Below are 18118 nucleotides of genomic sequence, written 5' to 3' on the forward strand. Positions count from 1 at the left end.
TGCCTGTGCTGTACAAATAAAAGGTAAACACCCACAATCACATAAAGGGACGTTTGCTTAGAGATAATCACTATGTTTTGCTTTGATTTCAAATGGTTTGATTGTTTTTAGTACAGTTAGTCTGTATCAATAGAATTAAGACAGGAAGAGAAATGCTGCTTTTTATTTTGAAATCCATGGTTAGCTTCACGACGGCGTCGTTCAGAGGGACTGACACTGGAGCCAGTCCCAGTGCAGTGTTGATGTGGCCCTGAGATGGGAGAAGCGTGTCACAGGCATGGAGACAGCCGGCCGTCGCTCGACGCATCGCACTGGGCCTGGTTTCCACACCAGCATTTGTTTTTTTCTTCTTATTTCAATAGTTGTGAGGAGATTTATAATCTGTACAGTGCAGTGTTACCATGGTGATAACAAACAGGTCACAATACACTAAGTAAGCAAAACTGAGCCTGGATGGCTCTTCATTTTCTCCCCTTCATCTCTCTCTGTCCCTATTTTGGATTCCTTTTCCCTGAGGGTTCAGAAATGCTGCCGTTCTGACTACATTTGGTCTAAGTTCACAGTACCCCCAGGAAATTCCTGCTGCGAACTGGCTTTGTAGGACAGAGCAGAAAACCGCTTCACTGACGCCCCCAGCAATGAAACCAGGAAGCTGCAAATGAGCAGTGTAAGGGGAGTGCAGGTGCCAGTTTACCTGCCCCAGTAAGGTGTGGGAGCATGAATAACCTTTGTTTAAAAAGCCATCACATGGCTGGCCCCTCCCCGCTGCCCCCTCACTGCCATACCTCTCCCCATTGTGTATTTATCCAAAGGCTGTTTTTTTGAGTGGCCTTTCTCAGGTGAAACTGCAAATGTTTTCCCCTGGTTGAAGTGCAAGGCATAATTTCCTTGTTACACAAACAACTATTCAAAACCATGACCTCTCAATTGCAGTACTGCATACCAGCCACTAGGGGATGCCACATCCCACACAAAACACATAACATGCCTATATGCACTATACCATACATTCATAGGTAAATGGCATTATTGAAAAGAATGCGACAGGCATTGGCAAAGGCAGTGACACTGTTTTAACACGATTTACTTTATTCATCTTCAACTTGTATAAACAGTTACAAAAAATGGCAGGGTCTTTGTCAGAAGTAACAACAGTGACATTTCAATTATCAATGTGTCTGAGCAGAGGGAGAAATTCACAGGTGTGTATGTGTGTGTGTAGGAAAAGGATTTGTTTGTCTGATCCAGCGATCAGTGCTGTGAATGTGTGTAGATGTGTGTGTCGGATTAACAGAGAGCAGCATGTTCACTGCCGGTACAGAGACACTACGGTGGGGGTCCCAGCAGGCACACGCCTTCATTTCACCTGCATAACGCTGCGGAATGTCAGACACAGCATAGCACAGCGGCCACCCTCCCTTCGACCCCCTGACACGGCCACAAATCCACAGCTTCACAGCGCACAGCATCGCCTGGACGCAGCTGGAAACCGCGGGACTACGGTAACGACAGAAGGAGCGGAGGGCGACTAGAGGCAGGGTTTACAGAGATCAGACGCCTGCAGCTCTCTCGCTAAATGCAGAGCTCATTTATAAAATGAGGGCAATCGAGAAAGTGTACTTTACAGATCTTAAAGGGTAGAAGCTTTCAAGCACAGACAGCCGCTCAAATCATAAGCCTAGAGACCCCTTGAGAGAGCTCACAAAGACCAACAAAACTGAGGTGGGGCATTTCAGATGGGAGTGCCTCTGCGGTGGCAGGCCCAGCCCAGGCGTACTCCACAATGCTATGTTCCAGCCCAGACCGCATCTACAGGGTGCTGTGATCTACAGGAAGTATGATGGTGCATTTACCTCGTAGGCGCACCAGGTCTCTCACTCTGCGGTGGTGTATTACAGGCCAAGACTGCTCTGCAGTGGTATATCCCTGTCTCAGTGGCCCCACAGTGGTATACTCCTACACTGAAACCCACCTGGCTACATACCTACCTATATACCCATATATGCCTTCACATATACGTAGCTCTGCCTGCAAAGGGTTATTATATTAAGTGAATATGTAGCAAACAAACAAACAAACAAACAAATAAATAAATAGTAGTTTGGTGCACTGCTGCAAAGGCAGATACCACCACATACTGTACCGACCCCCAAACAATCTGTGGGCACTTTACAGCTTTCTGAGTGTTTATGACCATGACAGCCTGCCCTCCCAGTGCCCCCAAGCAGCCTTTCAGGTGATGCACTTCCAGTGCTGGGTCCTGTTTGAATGCTCTGTAATAAGACCTATACCACGTCCCACTGCAGTTTTTGGTATATCCTTCCACCGCTAAGGGGCCCAGACAATCTTATTCCTGCATTCCCAAGTACTCCTAGCTATTCTCAATGTGGTCGTTAATAAATATATCAGAAGCTCATCATTAGTATACTCAGAATGGCGATAAAGTATAGCAAAAAACTATAACTGATATTTTAGTACCGAATAATGAAAAAGGCCGCAGCAGAACATATATCAATTTTAGATAAGCATTCCTTTGCATAATATGAAATTACCCAAAACTGGGCAAGCAGCTCCTACGTTTAAACATAGGCCCGAAATCGATGCGTCGAACTGTCACATGGGTTTGCAAGCACATCTCACATCTACGTTAAATTCAACCCTGATAGCGCGCCGGCGTGAGGATTCTCTTCAGATCTACACTACTGACTAACATTTACGTAATGTAATGGTTACATCCACACAGACACTTCAAAGTTCCCCTTTCGAGCACTACATTATGAGTCCTTTAGGTTTTTTTCTTGCTTATAGAAGTTTTACTTACACAAAAATATTCTGAGGGCAGAACAAAAAATGATCTGAGATAATCAGATTGTAGTGGAGGGGGGTTCCTCACAACTACAGGAGGCGGGACCAACCAATCAGATGTCTCTAGTGGCTTGTACCCACCCCCTGTACAATCTGATTTGTTATCTCTCTGAACCAATCATTTTTCTGTCTGCCCTCAGAACATGTTTATCCCATAAGCATTTTTTTCCACATAGAGAATTTGATTATCTGGATCAATAAACAGTCAGGATATGATGGTCACAGTAATTAGCTGACAATACCATTAAATTCCTGTAAAACAAATATTTCCTTTGGCAATGGTTAATATTTCAACAGTATTAGTCCCATATTTCCCATTAGCACTGTAATGTGTCTCAGACCGGAATTACTTCCGTGGACCGTTTGCGACCGTAATCACCTACGTAAGACTACTGGCTGTCATCCATCAGGCCGCCTGCCAGCAGTCCGTCCTGGAGCATGCTGCCAGTCACGTATTGATTAAATTTACATCATTTAGCCGACGCATTTGTCCGAAGCAACGTACAAGTGAAGCAAATAGCGCATTAGAAACTCATTTGATTAATGGATAGCAGCTCTGTTACTTTCCTTCTTACGCCGAGAGCACGTCTAATTACTGGGCTATATTCATCCATATATCCATTCATCCCAATGCTATAAAAAGCACTACATTTGGCAGAAGGAAAACCCTCCAGGGCTGTGGGTTTGACCCTTTCCTTCCTTGTCCACCTGTGTGACTGAGCGTGATCTCTTGGGCCCTGTAATGGATGGGCAACTTGCGAAGGAGGCCCCAGGTCCGTTTCCCTGTGCCGACTGGGACTGGCTCCAGTGTCAAACTGGACAGGCACTATGGAAGATGGACTGATGGACAAACATCCTGCTTATAGAACTTTGAACTCCAGACCAGCTTTGCATGGACATGTTCTGTTATGTGTTCAATGTCGAACATAAAATGAAATTCACTAGCTTTCATAATATTTGTGTGTGGACTTTGCATGCCGGTGAATGACAGTATATGTTTGGACCCTGTGATGGACTGGCATCCCATCCAGGGTGTCCCCCAGCCCCATGCACTTTGCTGCCTGGGACCAGCTCCAGACCCCCTGTGAGGATGGATGCATAGCTCTTTCCAAAGAATATATTTTCGAGCAGCTCAGCAACGCTGTCCAATGCGGCATTGATTTTCTGCAAGGTCGATGCTGTATTTTCAGGTAGCTTTTCTACAGCATTCAAATGGGTGCTGACAGTATTTGTAGAAAAAAAATCATACACCAGAATGCACACTCCTCGCAGTGAGTAACTGTACTTGGCAAAGGATGGTTCGATCTGTATATATTAACGTTAGACTACCTAATAAATAAAAATCATTTAGAATTATGCGCTTCCTAAAAAAAACTGCAGTCGACACAATTTGTCATTTTGGAGGGTTGCTGGGGTGGTTTTCATATTATTTCAGTTTACATGAACAGAATTTATAAAGTAAATCACATTTATTTTATACTTCAGCTAGTCCACATCATAATTATATTTAGTTGTGCTGCATAAGTCATCGGCACTGAACACTTTAACGTGGAGTTATTCAAATCAATTTTAAATTAAATTTCCTTCATGTAAATTCAACTTTAATGTATAGATACACACTCCAGCTACACAAACCACCCAAGGCTATAAGAGTGGCCCTAACCGTAACCATGTCAGTCTGCGGTTCTGCTCTAACACCGAGTCACACCCTGTGATCCTTACAGCTGCTCTGACATTCATCCACCAAACCAGTACCCAGCTGATGTCTCTGCCTAAACTCTGCCTATTCTTCTATTTCAACTGGGCCAGTCATTGCGTTCCCTGGACTGAATTTCACCACTGTAAAATTCAACCAGACATGACACTCTGACACAGGCCTTACATGAGAAATTCACCACAGGGAGCAAGACACTCACTTTCACAGTTAGGCCTAGAACAGCATTTCATCATGACAGCTCAGCCAACCTCGACAGAAATGCCTCAAGTAACAGGTCACTATGACAACGAGATCTACAGTCCAGTAAAGACATACAACCATCACGAACATGGGAGCAGTGCATCCGTGTTTGTCCTTCACCCAGTACACTTGACAGAGACAGGACCATATGCTGCACCTATTACTGTTCAAATCACAGATGGTGAAACGTGTGAATGAATACTTCTAATTCACGCTAAGCTATGAATTTCTGAATGCTGTCCAAACCATATTCAGGAGTGACTTACAAACCTTTACACCACAGCTAATGCTGTGGACACTGCACTGGACCACTGCAGACTTGAGTCTGGGACTCACCCACCCTCATATCAGGCCACACCCACTTTGGTCGCTGGCTCCGCTCACACTAATCTCCATGTATGAAGCTCTGCCATCCAGCCCTGCCAGATGCTGTCATCATCTCCTCCCATACTGTGTGCCCTGGCCCATCCTGGGCTCTTCTGCTTCTGCCAGTTAAACAGTGGTAATTTGATCAACCACGCGAGTACTATCTGCCATCTCCACACACTCGATCTCCTCCCTGTTCTCGGAGGCCTTCTTGCCCTTCCGTTTCTTCTTGGATGGCGGCAGGAAGGTTAGAACCACAGGCAGGATGGCCAAACAGTGGAAAAGAGTGATGAGTGCTGTGAGGAAGAGGCACCGGAAGAGTGTGCGGGTCAGATTGGACGGCACGGCGGCCAGGGGCAGCAGGGCGGCGCCATAGCACAGGTAGGTCTGCAGCAGGGGCACCCCGTGCCGCTCAAGCGCCTGCTGCACCCAGCGTGTGCGTGTGTAGTCCCGGCCCAAGGCGAACGTAGAGACCAGGGGGCTGCCGGCGTCAATGGCATGGTTCACACCGTGGATCAGGCAGAGGACGGAGACGCAGTCCAGCTCCACCCGCCACAGAGTCATGAAGCCAACCGCCCCGAAGGCCACCGATGCCACAGTGACTGTGAGCCACACATTTACCAGCGGGTCGGCTGCCAGGAAGGCGGAGAAGAAGAGCAGGAAGAGGGCGGCAATGCAGGCGTTGTTAAGTGGCGCGCACACGGAGGCAGCATAGCGGTCCATATAGACAAAGGAGGGGTTGAAGATGATGAACTTCACGCGTGAAGTATGCGAGAGCCGGCGGAGCGTGTCCAGCAAGACCGACATCTCCTCCCTCTTGTTCTCGGTGGTCTTGGCGACGAGGAACATACGCGAGGCGGCTACGTCGGCATCGCCGTCGCTGCGGCGGGCGAAGATGATGTCGTCGGAGAAGTGCAGGAACTGCGGCTGCTTGAGGAAGCCATGCCGCAGCAGCTCAGTGAAGTTGTGCCGGGGCAGCGTGGAGCTCAGGTTGAGGCTACGCAGGTAGCCCAGGTAGCTCTCAAACCAGGAGATCCTCTCGAAGCCCTTGGTGTACTCCAGGAGGTCCTCCTGCACGCTGGCATTCCAGTACTCGATGGACTCGTAGATGTAGAAACCAATGACCGGGCTGTAGCTGCTGAAGAACCTCTGCTGAGCCCGCGTGTAGGCAATGGTGCTAGTCTCTGTAGCAACCATGTTGCTGAGGTCAGAGCCCTCGCTAACCTGGAGGTAACCCATGAGAGCAAAGGAGACGTAGACCAGGTAGAAGAGGACCACAAAGGGCTTCACATATGTGTTGGTGATCCAGTCGCAGTAGTAGTGCTTCACGAAGGACACCAGCAGATGGCGCTCGTAGGCACGGAGGTCGCTCGGTTCAGTGGCCTCCTCATTGTATTGCGTGTGCATGAGACAGCGGTACCAGCTGGGCCTCTGCTGCAGCACCTCTGGCCGGGGCACTTTCCGGCAGAAGAGGCTGTGCTGGTAGTTGTTTTCCAGGTAGCCAGCAAAGACAAGGTTGGCGCCGTAAAAGGTGAGGACATAGAGGTAGCTGAACACGATGGCCACGCAGGTGTTCCTGCAGAAGAGGCGCACCGCCTCGATGTTGGTGAAGGGGCTGGCCCCGATGCCGAACGTCACCAGGTACATGGCGGTGCTGGCACTGAAGGGCAGCATGGAGTCTGAGAAGACGGCCGCCGCGCGCTCCTTCACGTGCTGGTCCTCCCTCGTGCGGCGCCACGATGACAGCATTTCGAAGGTGCCCAGCAAGCCGTGACCTGGAGGGGAAGAGGAGCAGAAGCTGACTGCTAGCTGGAAGACTAGGCTTGCAGGACTGGCCTGTTTTTGGCCTAATTTGGTTTTTGATCCTATGCAAACGCCAGGGGAAATGTCCCTCGTGTGTTTAGTGTGTGTGTATGTGTGTGTAAGTGTGCATTATTTCCTTTAGTACCATACACTGTGTTTATGCAGGGGGGGGGCTGGCGTGCTTGCCACAGTGTGCAAGGCTTTACTGGCGGGATTCTCAGAGGGAGTCATGACTCAGCAGAGTCTCCCCACCGACTCACAGGGTGTGTGAATCATTGGGGTCCACAGCAGGTCTGAGCGTTACTGTCGTATGAAGAGGTGAGAGAAGTAGAGTGAGTGAGATGAGCACGTCCTCTCAAGATGAGAAAGACGGGCAGAGAGTGTGAGAGAAGGAGCACCTCCCACTGGGCCTTCCACTGAGTGACTCTCTCAGGCCTCAGGCGGAGCACTTACGGGTCCATCGCGGGGGAGGGGGGGAACGAACCGCGGAGGCAGAGCCCCCTGGACAATGAGGATTCTGCCCCGAAAACGCCAGGCATACTCCCTGCACCAGCAAATCCCCTGGCTGGTACCATTCATACACCAGTGGCTACCTCTGCTTGTACCGTGAAATTTGTAGCAGAAACATCGAATCATCGATGAGGCAAAATAGTAAATGGGACAGGAGGACAAAGGCCAGAGCGTTGGCCTGTCAGCCAGAGTGATGGAAGGGGCTGCCGGGCGACATTCGTCTCCGTGGCCACCCTCTTCGGGAGCACAGCATAAATTATGGAACAAGGAACAGCAGGCAAGCTCTTTGCCTAGACAGAGAGTGGGGCAGGCCTGCTGAGCTTGCAGACAGGCAGGAACATGAGTGTACATGCAGAGTTACGCGTGCAGTCAGCATCTGTCATTTTGATGCTGTGTACACATGTGTCCTGCTCTGCCGCGGGGGACGGTTGGTCTCCCACGGTTGACCAGGATAAGGGATCCCATGAATTATCTCTTAACTGCATGTTCTAGTCAGGCACATTATCCACTTATCTAAGATGGAGCTTCTGGGCCTGACAGTGGCCTTCCTCTCCCTCACACTGCACTCACTGACAGGGGCTAAGAGGCCACTAGCACACTGCAGGCGGCTCAACTGGGTCACTGCCATCTTCGGAGCTAAAGGTATTGTGAGGAGGTGAAAGTAGATTGCATTTCCCCTTTTATATCGCCGCGTCCGCCAACAAGCCACCAAATAGCGTCATCTTTCAGCTCTCATAAGAGTGAGTCTGCCGTGAGTAATACAGGTGCTGATATATGAGTGTGTGTGTGTTTCTCGGTTTACTGGGAAAATTTCCAATATTAATAGAACGAGTTCCAGGTTTGACCCAGTGGCCCACTTTAGGCTGCCTGCTAAGGAGAGTTCCTCAGAGTGGGAGGGGGGAGGAAGCAACATGTAGAGGATGTCAACAAGGGAGATGGGGGGTGACCAGAGCGGAGAACATGGAGTGGCTGGTGGAGAACAAGCGGGCAGAGCTCATGCAGGAGTTTGGGTGGCTGAAAATAACCTGGGCTAGGTGGGTATTTCATTATTACTGCTTCATGTCTTTGGCCATCTCAACGGAGCTGTGGTTCATTGCAGAAAGTCCGTCCACCAGCAGGGGGCGCACTCACTTCTGGACACACCCCAAGGTGCTTTGCTTTTCCTAACGAACACTGTGTTTAGTGTGTGATATGGGCTTGGCTCACTGTCCAAAATGAACATGGGACTGTGGGCTTGCTGCCAATATCGCTGTGTGTGGATCAGAGCTCTGATCCTGGGTGTTGGGCCAGCTGGGGCGTGGGGAGCCGCAGCATGGCCGGGCTCGCTCTCCACCCACGCAGGTGAAAACCTAGCAGGCCGTGACACTTCATCTGCTCCTGCAGGGACCTCTGATCCCATGTCCAGCGCGAGCAGGAAGCCCCAGGGGGCTGGTGCGAGTCGGCCATTCGGTCAGCTGTAGCTCGTTCAGACTGAAGCACTGGAGAGCTGAGCCCCTGCTTGAGCACTGATTGATGTTGACTGATTGAGCACTGAGCCTATGCCATAAGAAGCCAAGAGACCTGGGTTCACGTGCTTAAAAGCAGTGGTCCTCGTTAGGTCCCTCTCCAGGAGGGGGGGGCGTGCAGGGAGGCGGTGTGGTGCTCACATTGGTACACAAGTGGGCGAGTTCCCACGGCACAGACGTCCCACATGAGACATGGACGCAAATAAAGCGAGATCCGTGGCAAAAAATAGCTACAATGGACAGATACTATGGAAGGTGACGGTCCTACGGATGGAACGGCCTTGAACAGTGATGGACGCCGTGAATTGGGTGCTACAAGAATATATGCTGCAGTGGGTCCCACAGCATGAGTCATAGTGGCTCTCTGGAAATGGGGTAATAATTAGGCCAATCGGGCGCCTCGGCCCCTCCCCTCCATGGCCTATCAGCAGCAGGGCAGCAGCTTGCACAGCCATTAGCGGGCTGATGTCTCAGTAATGGAATTCAGCCATGCAGGGAGGCCTGACGGTGCGGGCGGAGCCGATAAAGGCCCTAATTACAGAGCGGCGCTTTCATCTCGGGGCCGGCTGCATGAGCATTGTCTCATGGGGGGAGGGGCCACACCATAATTACCACTGTGCTCTTTCACCATGGGAGATGGCGAGAGTTTGGACAAGAGTTGTAGGACAGCATTCCTACTTGGCCCACCACTGCGGGGGAGGCTGATGCAACTGGAGTGTAGCTCTGTATGCTGTTGGAGTGTAGCTCTATACTCAGTTGGAGTATAGCTCTATACTCAGTAGGAGTACAGGTCTCTGCTCAAAGTGTAGCTCTACTCACATTTAGGGTGTACTCGCACTAGGCAATCTGTACCATGCCAGAGCACGTTTGACCCCAAAAGTCTAGGTTTTTTGACTAGTGTGATTGCTCCATACATGCGCGGACCCACTTGAAGAGGCTGGACCTGAGCACAGTTCAGTTGGACTCAGACATGACACGCATCTAGTATAATCGTTAACTGTCCCCGAACACAGAACCCAAACGTGACGCCAATGATACTACTGGTACATGCATGCGCACATGTACACTATACATGAAGTGGATCCGGAAGGAACGGATTGGGTAGGCTGTGCAGATCGGGTAGGTTGCTGGAAAACTAGCACGGATGTGGGGGGGAGGGACAATTGTGCTACGGCCCAGTACAGGGCAGCAGGGCCCAGTGTGAGCACACCCTTATAGGAGCTGTCACAGAGGTGAAGGTGATTATTAAGGAGACCGAGGGAGCGATGACAGGACTAAGAGAGCTGGAGAGCAGGCTGGACGTTCCGTGTGGTGCACAGTGATACAAGCTGCTCTTCCTCTCCGGTCCTTCTCTTTCCTGCTCAGTCTCTGCAGTTTCCCTCCTGCTGTTACTCATCTCCTACTCTCCCTCTGCTTTCCTTCATGTCTCTCCCTCCTGCTGTGCTCCTGTGTCTCCCTTTCTCTGTCAGTCTTGTCCACGGTGTGATTGCCTGTCTTATCGTGCCCGGCATTCCCCTGTGAGGGGGTGTAATAGCCGCCTTGGATGTGTGTGCTGTGTGTAGGTGCTGCCCTCTTTCTGTCTTCATGATGCCAGTGCTTTCCTGGGCTTTTGGTTTTCACCATTTGTTGAGTCTTAGTTTGGTTTTGCGATAAAAATGAGCTAAACTGGAAATGCCTACAAACACTTGGTTTTTGTGTGCAGGTCCGTCTGGCTTCAGTTTGTGGCGTCTGCAATGGTGGAGCACCAGCTCCCTGTTTTTAGAGGAAATCAATGTCATCACTGATGTCTGCAGCTATAGCTGGTGGCCATTAACTCAGACACAAGAGATACAAGACTGATGGGAGAGGAGTGAAAGTGGCTGCCTGGGTGAATTAGAGAACATGTCAAAGTGGATGTTTCTCTAGCAGGGTGGATGTGATTGGGGGAGGGTGGATGTGATTGGGGGAGGGTGGATGTGATTGGGGGAGGGTGGATGTGATTGGGGAAAGGTGGATGTGATTCGGGGAGGGTGGATGTGATTCGGGGAGGGTGGATGTGATTGGGGGAAGGTGGATGTGATTGGGGGAAGGTGGATGTGATTGGGGGAGGGTGGATGCATCCATTTATGCAGCATTAAGGAGACACCGGAGTGCCAGTGTCATGTATCACTACACCAACCTGATCCTCATTCCTAACTAATAACAATCGACTGGAATTAGAACATGCAAGCAAAAACCCAGGAATGATTTTTCAGAAGATATCTGGTATACAGGTGCTCCATGACATACGTTGGAGCTATGTTTTGATGAACCCATCACAGTGCATATCGTCAAATATGGATATGATGTGATAAATAACGACTGGTATATGAATAATAAATAATTATGGTAACTAAGGAAATAACGGTAACTGAAAAGTAAATAAATGAATACAAGTTTAAACACAAAAGAAGGATGCGATGTTAAATGGTGTATGAGATGTTTATGATAGCAATGGCTAAAGAGGCTGGAAGTGTGGCTGGTGGATGCTGGTATCACTTGGCACCATTACCAAGTATCATACGGTGTATTGCTACCCCAGGAGTGTGCATGGCTATCACACCACTTTAAAGTCAAAATGTCGTGAGTAAAACCACTGTAACGCGAGAAGCAACTGTACATCCCTACTATAGTGAAAATATCACATTTCATGGAGCAGAATCAAGAGGATAATGAGGAAATGATGCTACTACAAGTTAGAGAGTCCAGACTCACCCAGCAGGATGAACGGGATGCCCAGGAAGGTGGAGTTGTATTTGCCCCCGGTGAGATTGACGATGCCGGCCGAAGTGAGGGTGGCCAGACCCACGGTGACCAAGGCGAGGAGGCCCAGCCAGGGCTTGGAGCGCACACAGTCTCGCATGGAGCAGCACAGCAGTGCGAGCAGCGCGCACAGTGCTAGGCCACCCAGCAGGGGGCGCCCAGCCACATGGCTGCTTCGCTGGAAGTCGCGCTGCAGCGAGGAGGAGGTGAAGGGCAGCAGGCCCAGCTCCGGGTGCGCCTCCCGGAAGTGCTCCAGCATGCGGCAGAACTGGCTCTCCCAGCGCGATGCCACCGCCTCGTTGAGCGGCCCAGCCGCCTGCAGGTAGTATGTGAGCTGCAGGGCGCGGGCGGAGCGCACTGCAGCCCCGTCGCGACCGACCCTCTGCACCCCGCCCAGCTGGTGGCCGATGTAGGCCTCGCGGCCGTCGCGCAGCCGAGTGATGGGGTAGCGCAGGGCCGGCGCTGTCCGGTTGGATGCCCGCCACACCCGCAGCTCCTCCAGCACACGCAGGATGTCGTCCACGATGCAGCTATTGCTGTCATCCAGCAGGCACAGGTGTGCAAAGGTGTAGTTGAAGCCCAGCATGTCCACCTGGATTCGGGTGATGGCGCTGTGGAGCTGCAACAGACAAGAAAGGATCCATGGAGGGCAGGAGAAGACCAGCGTCAGGTTAGTGGTACCATCAGAGTGAGTTTCTCATAGCTGTAGTTCCTGTTGAATCTCTGCCCCCCCCCCACCCCCCAGCCGCTGCCGTAGGTGATGAGTAGTTAGATTCCCTGTCACCTCCCTGCCCCCACTGCAGCAGAAAGCTTATTTTCAAACCACTGTTTATAGCATGAGGTCATTCTGACTCCAGCTCCAAGCTCACAGAGGTGCGCTCTCGCTCACTCGCTGGTGCTTGTCCAGGGTGCCTCTGCAGCCACATTCTGAGTTTGCCTCTGCCGTATTCGTGGACCTTTTAATTAAATCACGTCACACCGCAGAAAATCCCAACTTTTAGTCTTACTGTGGTGTGAAGCTGGGCTAGACCAAGCAGGTGGGAGCTAGACAGTGCTGCAAATGAGTCAGTGTACAGAGTGATTAGCCTGGTGTTTTTCCGGAAAAGTCTGTGTAGTTTTAATTTAAAGTACAAAACTACAGCGAAATTGCTTTCAGATGCAAAAAGATGCAGTACAAAATTCAGTGTTCGGTGCTGGGAATCAGGTTGTGATTTATGGATATAGCAACACAACACAGTGAATAGTAAACACAGTGAATGAGATTTAATCCAGTGGGAATGAACATGATGTCATGTTTGAGGTGTTATTTTTTGACACAGTGAGACTATGGCCGGTTTTTTAGTGCACCACAGGTCTGAGGGCTCTTTAGATGCATAGTGAGCAGTGGTGCTTTATGATGCAGTGGCTGAATGTTCACTAGTACTGATGCGCCAGGAGGAGGCCTGCATTCTGATGCAGGGTGAAAGAGGGGAGTGGCTCTGTGCAGGCTGAGGAAGAGCTCAAATCTGCTGTGTGTAACATAGACAGGTGTGGCTGGATGCTGAACGGGTAAATGATGTGGTTTTACCACTGATGGCTGATAGTTGATGGTCATTAACCAAAGCTGTAGAGCACGACAGGATATAGCTGGATTCAGACTGAGTAACAGGTGTTGTTCATAGCGCAGTGAGAAACATCACTGGATGAGGATTCTGTGTGAGGCGTGGCCACAATGCACAGCAGGACGTAACTAGATGCAGATGTAATAAGTAATGTTTATAGCGCAGTGAGAAGTGTCACTGGATGAGGATTCTGTGTTAGGCATGGTCATGGTGCACAACAGAATGTAACTAGATGCAGATGGAGTAAGTAGTATTTATAGCGCAGTGAGAAGTGTCACTGGATGAGAATTCTGTGTGAGGCATGGTTATGGTGCACAACAGAATGTAACTAGATGCAGATGGAGTAAGTAGTGTTTATAGTACAGTAAGAAGTGTCACTGGATGAGGATTCTGTAGGGGCGTGGCCACGATGCACAACAGGAAGTAACTATAGATGCAGATAGAGTAAGTAGCGCTTATAGCGCAGTGAGAAGTGTCACTGGATGAGGATTCTGGGCGTGGCTTGATGCAGCAAAAACACATAGTCACAGCCTCAGCCGGTTTACTTTCACTGCAGACACAGAGTAAAATCGGGAGACACATACAGTGCCTCCAGGTGACATTTCTCTGGGTTCTCCTCTTAATCATGCTAATGGTGTGGGCCTGTAAGATTTGGGGTGTGTCACGTTGCTTTTTTTCATCTTATGACATGACACTTTGTACTCCCATTGTAGAGAATAAGATGCGCTCCCCATGCCCCAATGTTGAAAGGACACCACCAAGTGTAGGGGTTATAAAGCTTTTCAATCAGAGAAACGAATCTAAGCAAAGGAGGGGGAGCTGGTGTGTGAAGTAGGCCATGCTGTACACTGAGTGGAGAAGCAGAGACTGCATTTAATTTTTTTAAAAACATGAGGCAGGGGGAAGACAAACACTTCACCAGCACTGACGGCAAAACCAGCCTGCAGCATGATGAGCCATACAGCCATCACTCCTGGAAAAGCCCATCTAACACGAATGCAGGGCTCTGCTCTCACACCATACTGACCACTTGGCTTTTAAAAGGGCATCACTGTTCTTTAAGTTAATGCAGGCTAGTATAAATAAAATCATAACAGATGAGGGTGACCTTCAAATGAAATACAAAGAAAAATTCCCATAAATTATGAGGGAAAACCGACCTCCTTTCAATACAGGTGCAAAATAACTAATTTTGAACGCATAGCATGCAAAGATCAGGCATGCGTGTCAATAATAACCCGCTTCGGGGATTTTCACGGTATCTTTTCCATAAGGGACGCGATAGGACTGAGAATACTTTGGAGTCTATGCGATGCTTTTGTTATTTATGTGCTAACAGGTATTTTAACTTTAAACTTAACCTGTCTAAGTTGCTTCTGCACCTTTAATCGGGGGTGAGATGCCGGGACGTACAGCATGTACGCTTAAACACGTGTCTCCAGTCTCTATACCGGGGCCGGCGAACCTGATCCATAGGCAGCCGGTGTGGGTGCGGGTTTTTGGGATGATCTCTCAATCAGCCAATAATAAAGCAGTGGCTCTGCACGCCAGTCCCGGGGGCCCACTGTTACTGTCTGATGGAGAGGTCATCCTAAAACCCCGTACCCACAGCGGCTCCCCGATCGGGTTCGCCACTCTTGCTCTATACCGTTTAATTTCCTCTCCTGCTGATTAACTTTACCCATGAACCCGCATTAGAATGACTGTTGGAAGACAGATAGCTGAGTGATTAACATTGGTTTTATGACTAAACCAGAGCCTTACATGCATTAGTCGTTCGTTGAGCCATGGCCATACATTTAATAAAGCGGCTGGGTGAAAACCGCGACAAATCAAATGCTTACGAAAATGTTGCTTATCCGATCCCCTAAGTGACTTTGGTGGCAATAATTAATTATGACACCTGTATGGCCAGATAAGTGGTTTTTAAATTACCGAGGCATTTTCCACATCCACAGGTCGCTCTCTGGCGTATTACCCACCCTCGAGCACTCGTCCCTCACACCCCAGGGCTGCTATACTCAGCATATTTACTACTCACGTTCAGAATAAGATCAACATGGTGTTGGTCCAAGACGCTTCCACGCCCGGAGGTGACAATCACGCGGCCGTATCTCCCCGGTGTCTGCAGGTCCGAGTACAGAGTGTGCTTCGATCTGTTGACGGGAAACAGGCTGTCCACCAAGTTTCCCTCTATCTTGGCCAAACTGTGCTTGGGAGCCAACAGGTGCTCCACGTTCTCCTCGATGCGGTAGCGACTGAAGCTGGCGCCGAGCAGGATGGAGATGAGCACGGGCGCCGAGGCGAAGAAGACCGGGTGGTTGGCAATAAAGTGTCCGAGCCTGTAGAAAGACGTCCTGAGTCCTTCGTGGAGGAGCTGCCGCAGCATCCTGGAGCGCAGTCGCGACGGCGGGTCGAGGAACACACTGCGGGTTGCGAGCCTCTCCCAGCGCTGGGTCAGCACCATCGGGGGCTTCGAGCACAGGCAGCCGCCGGCTACACGGGGAAACCATGCACGCGCAGTGTGACAGCGATCGGCGCAACTTTATGCGGCCCGGTGGCACCACTTTTGTACCACTTTTGGCATGATGACTTCTCAAATATTAATTTCAGACTATATTCGATGCATAACGTTGAAGGGCGGAACTTAACACATCTGTATTCATTAGATTTCTAAAACCCACACAGTATAATCTGTTACCCCGATACTGTATATTTATCAAGGAAAACCATTGTCGTTTAGAATAATAAATACCGCACCGTGTCCACGTTTCAGATGCAACAGCCCAAACATGTAGCTAATATCACGAAATGACCAACATACTAGGATATTGTAAGACCAACATATTATGTACCATGACACCGCAATACTACTCCCCCACAAGTTCGCAAGATAAAAACAATACCACTAACGTCGCTGCAGATTTGCTGGCTATGTCATCCCCGCGGTTCTTCATCGACACACTGACAAGCTTCGTTTAATCTGTTAATGCTGTATCTTCTTATTATCTCTTGGGTAGATAGGTTTCGGGTGAATAAATCAATTGAAAATTCACCGAAAAGGGAGGAGGTTCGATGTTTTGTCAAAGCTCCGTCTGCCGTTGCTGTTGCATTACTGTTGCGGACATCTTTTAATACGCCTATCCTTGTTTCAAGCTGATCGATACATAAAAACAACTTTGTGTATTTCATTTGCCCTATATTCCGAGTATCATACGCCCATTACAAGATCCCTGATAAAATGTGCGATCCAGCAGCGCGCTTTAATCAGTCGTAAATTCAGCGTATGCAGCAGCGCAGCGTTGAAACCGGTAGCTCCGGGCGATGAAAAGTGCAAGCCGGCTCCGTACAGGTGCATCGCCTCCACTTGTATGAATGTAGGCGCGGCGTGTTTGTGGAAGCCGGCGACAAGGTCTACGTCGTCCGCCTGGCACCCTTACCACATGGCGATCCTGGGGATGCGTCGTCGGGATATCCCAGCCTTCCGCTTAATGTCAAGAAAAATGTAATGATTCTGTTGTAAACTGAAAACTACATTGAACTCTCCCGGGTCTCAGCATTAATACGCGACTTTATCCTCCCGTAAATGTGCGACAAATCACTTCCCCCAAGCGCGATTGCAGCTGATATGCCGTCTCTCACCGGCCTTGCGCAGCCTGTACGAAAAGAAAGGGATGCGAGCGGAAGGCGGACGGTCTCCCCCTCTCTGCCCCCCGCACGCGCCCCATTGCACACATCCTGCTGCCTGGGATGGTAAGACTGCATAAGAAATTTTCTGATTGGACGATTAACGCCGGTGGATTCAGAGACAAGGGAGGGGGAGAGGTAACGCTTCATCGCTGTACTATTTGTACTGTAAGGGAAGCACATTAAAACCTTTAAGTAATTATAGTAATAGACGCCAGGGCTCTGATAAAACAGGAACATTGAACTGAAGTCCGAGATGTACTGACCTATTCATTACTAAGGCGGTGCCTCTGCCAAACACTCAAGCTGCATGTTAGAAATAAAGTATCACTGATTGTCTTCAAAAGAAAAAGTGTCTGAATTAGCAGTGGTGCCGAATGTTATAGGCTACTCGAATCAGTTATGTGTACACACACACTATGTGGCTCCCTTTGATACATTTGCTTTTTGTGGTTGATCCATAATTGTAACTTAAGGATCTGCAGCACCTAATCATTAACAGGTTTGCTAGATGACTATTGGATGCCTAGTGAGCTTAACGCCATTGGCCTGGTGGTATGTTCTATGACTATGGGAGGAAGTCAGGTACCCTGAGGAAATGGGCATGATACAGGGGCATTTGAAAGTGCCATAGAAAGCATGTTTTTAGCATGTCTCTCTGTTCGGCCAGCTGGTGTCGCTGGCCATCCTGTTCTTCTCTCTGTATTTAGCACCTTTCACTATCTGTAGTGTTTTGCCCTGTTCCCCAGTCCACTGCAGACTGAGCATGCCTATACCTACCACTGAGGACACCAAGGACAAGTGCTCAGTATTTTATCTGCAACTCCAACAAAAATGATCCATCATGGGGCACAGCTAGGAAGGGGTAACACGTTTAAGAAATCCTGGCTACGGCTCCAGGGCTGATCATGTGGCTGGAAATCCATGCCTCCTACCACCATGGGTGCAGGGCTGGCTAGGAGCTTCATCTCTTAGACTTTTGGTTGCTTGTTGACTCCATGGTAATTATCATTCTTGTGTTTGGTTTCAGTACTGGTTCTTAT

General features: G+C 49.5%; 1 protein-coding gene across 2 annotated transcripts; it reads right to left on the reverse strand.

The window, feature by feature from the left end:
- Positions 1–1066: 1066 nt before the first annotated feature.
- Positions 1067–17136, reverse strand: ptchd1 (patched domain containing 1). Of its 2 annotated transcripts, XM_049009998.1 has the most exons (4): positions 16302–17136; positions 15430–15884; positions 11740–12406; positions 1067–6963 (listed from the first exon to the last, which is right to left on the reverse strand). In XM_049009998.1, exons 2-4 carry the CDS (start codon positions 15853–15855, stop codon positions 5315–5317), a joined length of 2742 nt encoding a protein of 913 aa, XP_048865955.1. In that variant the 5' UTR covers positions 15856–15884; positions 16302–17136; the 3' UTR covers positions 1067–5314. The 2 variants fall into 2 exon arrangements, with proteins under 2 accessions (XP_048865955.1, XP_048865954.1); XM_049009997.1 differs by having other exon boundaries at positions 15430–17136.
- Positions 17137–18118: the final 982 nt, after the last annotated feature.

This window comes from Brienomyrus brachyistius, chromosome 4, assembly GCF_023856365.1.
Source record: "Brienomyrus brachyistius isolate T26 chromosome 4, BBRACH_0.4, whole genome shotgun sequence".
Taxonomy (NCBI): domain Eukaryota; kingdom Metazoa; phylum Chordata; class Actinopteri; order Osteoglossiformes; family Mormyridae; genus Brienomyrus; species Brienomyrus brachyistius.